Raw genomic sequence first — 10,116 nt, forward strand, 5'->3', positions numbered from 1 at the left:
CAATGAGATTACTGCTTCTAGAGAAATACTTTTTACATTCTGAACATTGAAATGGTTTCTCTTCTGTGTGAATCCTCTGGTGTGCAATGAGATTACTGCTTCTAGAGAAATACTTTTTACATTCTGAACATTGAAATGGTTTCTCTTCTGTGTGAATCCTCTGGTGTGCAATAAGATTATTACTTCTAGAGAAACACTTGTTACATTCCAAACATTTAAATAGTTTCTCCCCTGTGTGAGTCTTTAGGTGTTCAGAAAGATTATACTTTCTTGTGAAACTTTTGTCACATTCTGAACATTCAAATAGTTTCTCCCCTGTGTGAATTTTCATGTGTTGAGCAAGATTAGAAACTTGTAGGAAGCACTTAAAACATTCTGAACATTGAAATGGTATCTCTGCTGTGTGAATTTTCATGTGTTGAGCAAGATTAGAAACATGTGAAAAGCACTTGCCACATTCTGAACATTGAAATGGCTTCTCTCCTGTGTGAATCCTTTGGTGATCAATGAGCTTTGATTTAGAGTTAAAACTTTTCTGGCACTCTGAGCACTGGTTCAGCTTCTCTCCAACTTGACTCATTATGTGTTTGTGAAGATTTGCTTAGATATAAAATGTTTCCACAGTGGATATGGAATGATCAGTTCATCATATTTATTTACCTATTGAAGAAACAAAACTACATGTTTATTTAACATCTTCATTTTAACAGAAGACCGAAATCAGATATTAATTTTTGAGCACTTCGGAAGTATAAATAATAAAAATCTTGTTTTGACTAACAGCATCCTGCAGAGTGACTGGAAATTACAAATGCTGATGTAAACCTACTTACAGCCTGCTTGTTAGGTTTGAGATCAACTAATGATTTTGTCTTCTTATAATCATGAGTCACTCATAATAGTTTGTAGTGCAATGATAGCTGAACATAATTTTTTGACCTAACATTGTTTGTAAAGTAAAGTAAAAAGTGAAAATGAAATACATTTGCAAGGTAACCAAAAAACATTTAACATAATGTACTTGTGCAATTATACAAAGTATAAATACCTGGAATGATGGAGCTCACAACCTAATGTCTCTACTATAGTCAGTTGTCTTTAATACACTCTGTCAATTTAGGGGGAAGACAGTCAGCCTATCTGCATGTTTTTTAGGAACATGGGAGTAACCTGGAGTACCCGTAGTACTTGCAAACTCCATGCAAAAAGGGTCCTATGGTGCAAAGGCCAGAGGGCTAACCACTGAGGCACCATGAGCAAATGTCCATCCTGATTCTCTATTAGAATATAGTTCTCAAATACTCATTTGTCAAAGAGTTATACAAAGGTTTTAGGGTGAATTCTGGCATTCATCCTACTAATTCTCTAAATGTGTGACAGATTGGCTTGCCTTCCCAGATCTATAAAAATAAGGCACAAAAGCACAAAACACACATTTGCGGTGCTCTGCTGGTCAGAAAAAACAATTCAAAGCTAGCTAATAAAATAAAAAGGCATAAAATTGGATATTGTTTCACAAGTACTGATAGTTTAAAGCTAAACAGGGTTACACTGCATCAGTTTACAAGGGGAGATAGGACTAGAAGAGGTAAGAAGAGGTAAAAGAATAAAAAAAAAAAAAAAAAAAAGGGTATTGCTAGTTTGCAGTACAATAGGGTAAGATAGGAAGGGTTACTGTGCAGCAGCAAGGTTACAGGGTAAGATATGTGTAGAGAACAAAAAGACATTGGTAATTTACAGCAATGTAGTTGGAGTCAAATCACAGCATTTATTTCCAGTTTTACACAATACTTAATAGCTCAATGAATTTCACCAGCTGTTCTGATAGTTTAACATTTTACCAAATACATTTGTAGCATTTACTTCCATTTACTAACAGAAAAGTTTCTCTAATTGTTGCAAAACAAAAAAAAAGTAATTGTTATATTGCACATTTCATATTGCAGCAGTTTATGGATAACAGTATTTCTCAAAACTCATATATTCCACTTGTTGCAACCCAGAGAAATTGCAGCCTGGAAAAAAAAAAAAAAAAAAAAAAAAAACAGTTGATACATTTTCCGCTGCTGCAAATGAGGGAAACTGCGACACAGAAAATCTTAAATCTATTTTCACAATCCTTAGGTAAATGCAATATATTAATAGTCCACAAGATAGCATACCTGAGATGAGTTCCAAACAGAACCCAGTGAACCTATCAGTGATGGATATGCATGTTCCTGATATGGTTAAATCTATAATTGGATGGCCAGAGGGATAGATTGGTGGAAGTTACAGGATTATTTTACATAGAGGTAGTCTTTGATATTTTGATAAATAATTCCATCATTAAATGCAGTAGTAATAATGGTGTAATATTCTTTATAAACAGCGGATTTCCTATACCACTCAGGGTTCTGTAAAATTCTGTAGCAAATGGTTTTCATAGTGTTCAGTGCAGAGTTACAATATTCCCTTCCTTGTCAGATGGCTTTTTTTAAATATCTTTATTGGCCAAATGTTATTCCTTTCCTATATGGTCTGTCAGCAATTTTTCCAATGTCCTGTGAGACTAAATTTAAAAGGTTTATGTATATGAGGATACAGTGAGGTTTGAGGGAAGAAGGTAGATCTGGGGCGTCTGGACGGCAATCGCGAGTGCGTAACATTATCAATAATTCTAGCATACTCATTGTCACATAATTTATTTTCCTGCAACAATTGTTGAATTTTTGAAGTCTTGAATGTTAAAGGTGTCAAATTCCTTTGGTAAGGATAGTAGGTTGGAAGTAGAACTTTTATTGAAAAAGACTTTCAAAGTAAGGTTAGGAATAAAGAGACTGAGGTCTTTGATAACTTCAAATTTTTCAATGTTAGTGGGTGGACAGAAAGGTAGTCTAAGCTTCAAAATTCCAATCTCGTCCAGACTCGTAAGAAAAGAGGTTGATAATTCTAGTTCATTATTTACTGTGAATTTTAGAACAAATTTGTCATCAGCCCTGTCTTGATGTTGGGAGTTGGTAGAGGAGGGGGTATCAGTTATAAAAACGAATGTGTTGTTTTAGCAATGGCTCCTTGTTTGGAGAGGGGAATTGGTGGGGTGGGGAGGAGTAGGAATGTGGGTAAAAGATTGGGTATATAACGTGGGGATGGTGGAGTATGACTATGAGTAGATAGGGTTTCAATAGGATGAGGTAATTGAAACGGGTTGTAAGATGAATCATGATTGCTTGTAGGTAATGTGGGTGGTGTAACAGTTTCTATAGGTAATAGGTGTGAATCCAAGTGAGATGGTTAGGTAGATGAGGGTCTCCTTTTGGCCAGACTGGGGGGGGGAAGCTTTGAGGTCTCTTGATGCCTTGTTGGGTGTGTAATGGGAATGGATTGTTGTGGGATGTGGATAAGGGTGGAGTGGAGGTAGAGGGTTGTGGGTGATGGTGCAGTTCCTGAGATTTGTTTTGAAGTTTGTTTTGGGTGCAGTGTAAGCAGTAGATGAGGGGGCTGTAGGTGCAGTAAAATTGGGAGGTGGAGCTTGGTGATGGGCGAAATCCCATTTATAGGTTCTCTTTTTAGTGAAAGCCCATTTGTCTTTTGGAAATTTCGTCTCCTTATTATAGATGTCTGTATTAAATCTTTCCAAGTGTTTTTTAGGGAATATATCTTTGTTGGAAAGATGCAGAGTTAATCGTGTCTGTTTTGAATTAAAGTATCAGATAAATCCTTGTACAGATCACTTAGTTCGTTTTTATAATAGCTGATCAAAATATGCATTAGGGAATCAGAACAGTTGTTTGAAGCTTGTTCCCAATCTGTTTTAATTATTTTAGAATTTTTTTATATAGTGAAATATTTTAAATTTAAGACCCATTGGGTTGCATTTCTCCAATATGTATTTATCCAGAAATTGAATGTGCCAATGAATGGACTTTCTCTCACATATCTATTTATCATATTTCTGATACAATACATATTGACTAGGAACATTTTTACTTTTAAGGATGAGTTCTATCTGCAAAAACAGGGTGTCGCTATGGCACTAAATGTGCCCCTATGTATGCCAATCTCTATTTGGGCAAATGGAAGCAATTACTTCTAACCAACCCATCCATATAGTTCTACAGCAAAGAAATAACAAAATTTTCCTTGTCTGGGCCGGCCCAGAAACCCTCCAGCATGAATTATTTAACTGACTGCAAATCAATTCATCATTAGGAATTGCCGAGGGACGCGTACGCAAATGCCAGGTGTTCTAATTCTTTCCGAACTTCTGTACTTCCATGCAAAAAGTGTTACATTTTTTGCATTGAAATTTATTTTAGATTGTAGGCTATAATTCACCTAATTACTCAATAATTACTTATAGTTCACTGAATTACTGCATAACTCAACGAAGTATGTCCAAAATTTCATAAAACTTTTTATAAAACAAAAAGAATTATTTAGTGTATAATGTACCTATACAGTAGCCTGTTATATATATAATAATAATAATAAAGATTTCTTTGTATTGGACTCAATACAGCTTTTTTGTTTTGAGTTCAATGCAAAGTTATTTGAATGTACCGCCCCACCTCCCGCACCGACGTCACCTGGAAACCCCGGAGATAGTCACTGAAAAAAAAAAAAAAAAAAAAAAAACAGAACACGTCTCCGGAGAAGCTGCGGGGACAGGGTAAGTATTTTTTTTCAGTTGTAATCGATTGTTTGATTGTCATACAATGTTGTATGACAATTGGATTGCATTGTCATGCTTGTTTCTATTTTTAGCTACCCTGACCTTAGTTTGGGGTAACCGATAGTAGCAACTTTACTTAGTAACACATAATATTTCTTATTTAATTTCCACAAATGCCCCGCCTTTCAATGCCTTATGGGGGCACCCTCTGGTGCCTACCAGGAAGAGGATTAGCGCAAGCTTCATCCAACTGCGCTGGTCAATAATTTCCTAAACCTCCCCCATTTGGTTATTTGTGCTGTGATGACCAGGACAGGTGGGCTTTCTATCTTAACTGACAGGTTGATTTATCTACTCATTAGGAGGCTAATGCACCTGCGCACTACCTCCTCGTTACCTAATGTTTTCCCATATAAGGACGAGCTTCAGATGGTGCCAGTCCTTTCTGGACGGCTGCCACCAGCTCCACCTGCTGAAATAGTAAATTATCAGTAGTTTAAATAATATTGTTCTTACTGAAATTGTCGGCTACTCAGGAACTAAATCTTAAAATACTTTTTACCATTTCCTTTTTTTTCCATCTGCAGTACTGGATTAATTACTCCTGTATTCCTCAGTCTCCCTACAAAAACTCTAATTAAAATATCACAATCTTGTGAATTTTGCTCAGTATTTATACACAATACCTCTTCATATTCTTAAAGGTATGTTCAGCATTTAAACAAGTATACCTATATGTCGTTTTTTGTAATTGACAGTTTATCCATTAACTACTCCTTATGCATTTATAGATTTAACTACTCCTTATCCATTTATAGATTTACTCTATCAGGAACACAAATATCCATCCCTGATAATTTCACTATCAGGAAATATCAGCCAACAAGTGTCCTACAAATCACTTCTATCCAATCCATTGAATTATCAAACCAATAGCCAATCCAAAATCTCAAGTGAGGTCTAATGGGTTTTAACTGAATAAGACATTTTCCATATTTCTTGTTTGTTAAACAAAGTTAGATTTTTATATTCCAGACACAGTGTACTTGTACCTGTAGTACGTTTAAAAGTAACTGAATTTATTGACTTAGTAGAATAGTGGAATAGTAATTGGATAAGGACTCATCGTGCCTAGTTGGTACCGTAAAGAAACCCATACCAAATTACAGTATTTACAAATTTACAACAACAAATTCTAGACTTACAATTTATATTCGTCGTCATGTACTCTTATGTATAGATTTTCTCTACATAGATCTGTTATTTATTGTAAGGAAGTTAAATTGCAAGAATCTTATAATCATTGCACCTTACGTAAATCTATTATTTATAGTTTATATTTTACCCACACAGATCTAGGTTGGCCATTGAATTCCTACTGTGGAAATATTTCACAGCTAAGCACCTTCAACACAATGGGCCTGATTTATTAAAGCAATATCTATTCATCCACACTGGATAGAATGTGTATTCATGAATGTAATGTATATATAAAAGGCGTATGATATCTGATCTAACATCAAAAGCTTTACAAATGAATGGAAACACATGAAAAGTATCTTATAAAACTGTCCCAACTGGCTCACATCAGTAGGTATCTGTGTAGAACCCATACCAAACTCAGCCTTGGGCCTGATTTACTAAAGCAGCAGTGTATGTTTGTGCAAAAAAAAAAAATACTTTATAAAAAAAAAAAAAAAGCTAAAATTTTCTTGAAAATTTACAAATTCACTTCACAAAGAATGCTCAATTATCTACAAGAAAAAAAAAAAAAAAAAAAACTTGCAGAGGGCTATTTCAGCAGTGGCAGCACACTGGGGATCATCATAAAGTTCTGCCTATTTCTCAAATAGAGCATAAACATTACCCAAGGCTTCAACCACTGTGTTCCATCAAATGGAAGGGCCAAGCCTGTTGTAACCCCTAGAGGAGGGAGATATTGTATGATAGGACTTAGCACATCCTTTCCTTTCACACTAAAGTAGATGACTTTTTCTTTACAAAAAAAAAAAAAATACTTAACATTTTATTTATAACAATATTATAAATAAAAATAATATATATTATGTATTCTATCTGTAGGGATCATCCGATGGATTTTGCAGAGTATGTCCGCTTCCTCAGGGATGTAATAATTACAGATAATAGGTGTATCAGCACTATAACATAATGCAGAAAAAAACAGTACAGAGACTTGCATGTACATTCTTAAATAGTGTCATCAAATCTTTATACACATACCCAAAGCCATTCAACTACAGGTGCACATTGTCACCTAATATGGAGGCAGGTAGGAAGCGGAGTTAAAACCACAACACACAGATAGCAGTATCCCAAATTAATCATCAACAATAATGTTCAATTTTTGTTTGTCCCATGAAGTTTTCAGAAGACTGCCATCAAACATTTATTTATTCACTGTATTTAGAGGAAGCACAATGGATATCATGAGTGGGGATCCAGGCATCTCACTTTATATATCAATATTTATATGCACATAAAAAATGGAAGTTAAGCCCAAAATTCTAAGTCAAGCACAAAAATTCTTTTAAGTTTTAAGCACAATGATATCATGAGTGGGGGGATCCAAACATCTCACTAGATATATCACTGCATATATGCGCATAAAAGAGAATTATAGCCCAAAGCTCTAGATCATTATATCTCAATAATTACATCCAGACCGTTGCCGATCCATGAAAACTGCTTCAATACAGCCAAATAAAAAGATGGGTACTTACTAATAAATTGCTGTCCTTTATGACCAATAAATGTAGTTCAGAAAAGAGGGGAGATGGCCATCATCTGTGATGCACCTAGGTGCTTGTAAGCCGTGAGAAAAAGACTCCCCCTCCAGGCAAAACTTCCGGCCCGCAATTGGCGTTCCTTGTGCATCAGCGCCCAGATTTGAAGTCGGGCACGAGGAAGTTTGTACAGCTACTGTACAGTTTCTCTGTGGAGCGCAGCCCCAGTGCCTGCCTCCCAGGGACCAGAACACATCCAAAGGTAATAGCAGCAAATACGCTGGGATCTTCACATGACCCATAAGGAGACCACCACAAAAGAAAACACAGGACAAGAAAAAACAAAAGGTCACAGACAAACACCACAATACACAAATACCATCCCAAGGAGTACACAAGAAACGCCAAGACAAAGCACCAGAATAACAACAAAGACGTAGAAAAGACAAACAACGCAAAACACAAACAAAAAAAAAAAAGAGGATGCAGGCACACCAGCCACCTTCCCCATTTTATGGGTCCCTTGAACAAGTGCATCAAATTGCAAAAACAATGTATTATTCATTTATATTATTTTATTCTTATCACAACGATGGTTGTTTCTATAAAAGGCAAACTAAGAGAGCATTGAAGCACATCCATGAACACATCTACTCCATCAGTAATGGAAAAATAATTACCCCAATCATTTATCATGTGGGCATAAGACATAATTTTGATTCAAATTTGATCATTTACTCAGGTTGTCTCTCTTGAGAAGTTTTTTTCCACTATAACCTCTTTATAATATTCTGTGCTTTGACTTACATTGCTCTTTGCAAGCAATTTGGGGATGGGCAGTTGTGGCTGTCATACGTTCCTGTGGAACACTACCTGGAGGTACGCCCCTTGGAAATTGTTGACCCTTTTCAGATATTTGAACAGGCAAACATCAGATTTTCTTCCAAACAATACTTTAGATAAAGACAACATAGTTGAATATTATCTATTTTCCCCAATGATAAATGGTTGTAATGACGAACCATGGAGAAAGTACACTTTTAAGCAACCTGATTTAGCCCTCTGTATGGGTAGATAACAAATTTTGAATTCTAGAAAAAAGATAAAAGGGTTTTGAAAAAAAAAACTGGTAAACCTGCAATAAAACATGAAGGTTCCATAGACATTGTCTAAAGAAAGCTATAGCAGGCAAGCACCATTTTCTAGAAAAGCCATGCAGACCACATTCTGGTGCTCCTTGTCCAAAAGCACACGTTACAGCCCATACAAGCATGAACATATTTTATATAACCTTTTTCATTATTCACAGAATGACTATTACTGATACCATTAAAATAGGGGTGTTTGATTTGTATAAATGTAAGAATACATGAATAAATTGTGTCTATAAAGGATAAATTGATGAAATCCCAGGCATGAGTGAATTTTACATTCTTTTACTCATTCACATGGTGCACGAATAGAAACATGCAAAGTCAATACCATAGGTGAAGACAGATGCAGTCTAATGTATTACTGCTTTATTGGTACAAGTCTATTAGTGTGATTATGTTTTACAATTCCAGGGATATGTTACAGAAAATATATAGGAAGGATAATTCCAGGGGAGGAAAACAAAACAAAGGATGAGGTAGGAGGTTGTGTTCAAATTAAAATGTGAGACTCAGGTGAAAAGCTGTTTAGATGTTTACAATGTTACAAACGCGTCTCACAAAATAGGAAATCTTACTGGAAACCAGAAAATGAACACAGTAGTGAAGTTATTATAAATAATAGGCCTAGGTTTTCTTATATAAAGCAAATATTAACTAAAATCTTTTTATCCACACTGGACAGAATGTTAAACCCATTGGAAATTAAATGCCATCTTTGGTTGGTAGATGATGGACAGATGAGCCAGTAGGGTATATAAAGAGGTGCAGTGTCAGTGCTTCACTGTTCACCTTACAGGACTGAAAGCTGCCATGAAGACCTTACTGTGGTGCGTCTTAGAGAAGGTGCAGGGACGTGGAGGGGAAGAATGGCTGAAGCACTGTTTGGCTGAGGATTCAGCTGAAGCACTTCAAGAGGTAGCAGGAGTTCCAAGCTTTTGGTATCCCCGTCTGTGCCTCCCCCCTTTCTTGTGAACGTAAATCTTCAAGAGGAGAGTTCCCTCGGTATGTTGGTCGAGTGGCATGAGGAGGTTCAAGATTTAGAGCACAGCCTTCCCCAAGCATGTCCGTGTATTAGAAGCTGTGCTTTGGAGCATCCTTTAACTTCTGAGTCTTCTCTACAGGTCGGCAAGACTCCCCTTCACAATGAGGAAGTTGGTAAGCAGGGTCATGAACATGAGTCAGTATATGTCACTCCTGTCAGGCCGTCCAAGCAGAGTATTAGGAAAAGACCGTCTGAGTCACCATCCCCCAGGCATCTGTGTCAAAGGCAGGTACAGTTATCTCAAAAGAAGGAGCAGGTATCGGTCATGCCTGTCAGAAGGTCGGCTGCACAGAGTGTGAAAAGAAGATGATCTGTATCTCCATCTCCTGGGATTCAAGCCGACAGGCAGGTTGGTGATCGGCAGTTTTCTGCTGGCCGTCAAGCGATGCCTTGCTTGCAGCAGAACAGACTCTGGCCATCACTACACAGGATGAAGGCTCCTTAATTCAAGATACTCCCCTTTGCCTGTGCTGGGTCAGGAATCAGATGGCAGTGCGAATAATGCAATTAATCAACTCATAA

The 10,116-nt window shown here is 36.6% G+C and overlaps 2 protein-coding genes across 2 annotated transcripts in view; one reads left to right on the forward strand and one right to left on the reverse strand.

Moving 5' to 3' along the window:
• LOC140327980 (uncharacterized) overlaps window positions 1-10,116 on the forward strand; it is a 648,380-nt gene that overhangs the window by 600,228 nt on the left and 38,036 nt on the right. The gene's annotated exons all lie outside the window — the stretch shown is intronic.
• The window catches only part of LOC140328568 (uncharacterized), a 63,901-nt gene that overhangs the window by 51,841 nt on the left and 1,944 nt on the right, over window positions 1-10,116 (reverse strand). Inside the window, exon 2 of the mRNA XM_072408276.1 lies at window positions 2-660. Within this exon, the coding sequence (XP_072264377.1) occupies window positions 2-580 (579 nt within the window). The 5' untranslated portion in view covers window positions 581-660. The remainder of the gene's footprint in view (window position 1; window positions 661-10,116) is intronic.

This window comes from Pyxicephalus adspersus, chromosome 4 (genome assembly GCF_032062135.1).
Source record: "Pyxicephalus adspersus chromosome 4, UCB_Pads_2.0, whole genome shotgun sequence".
In the NCBI taxonomy this organism is placed as follows: Eukaryota; Metazoa; Chordata; class Amphibia; order Anura; family Pyxicephalidae; genus Pyxicephalus; species Pyxicephalus adspersus.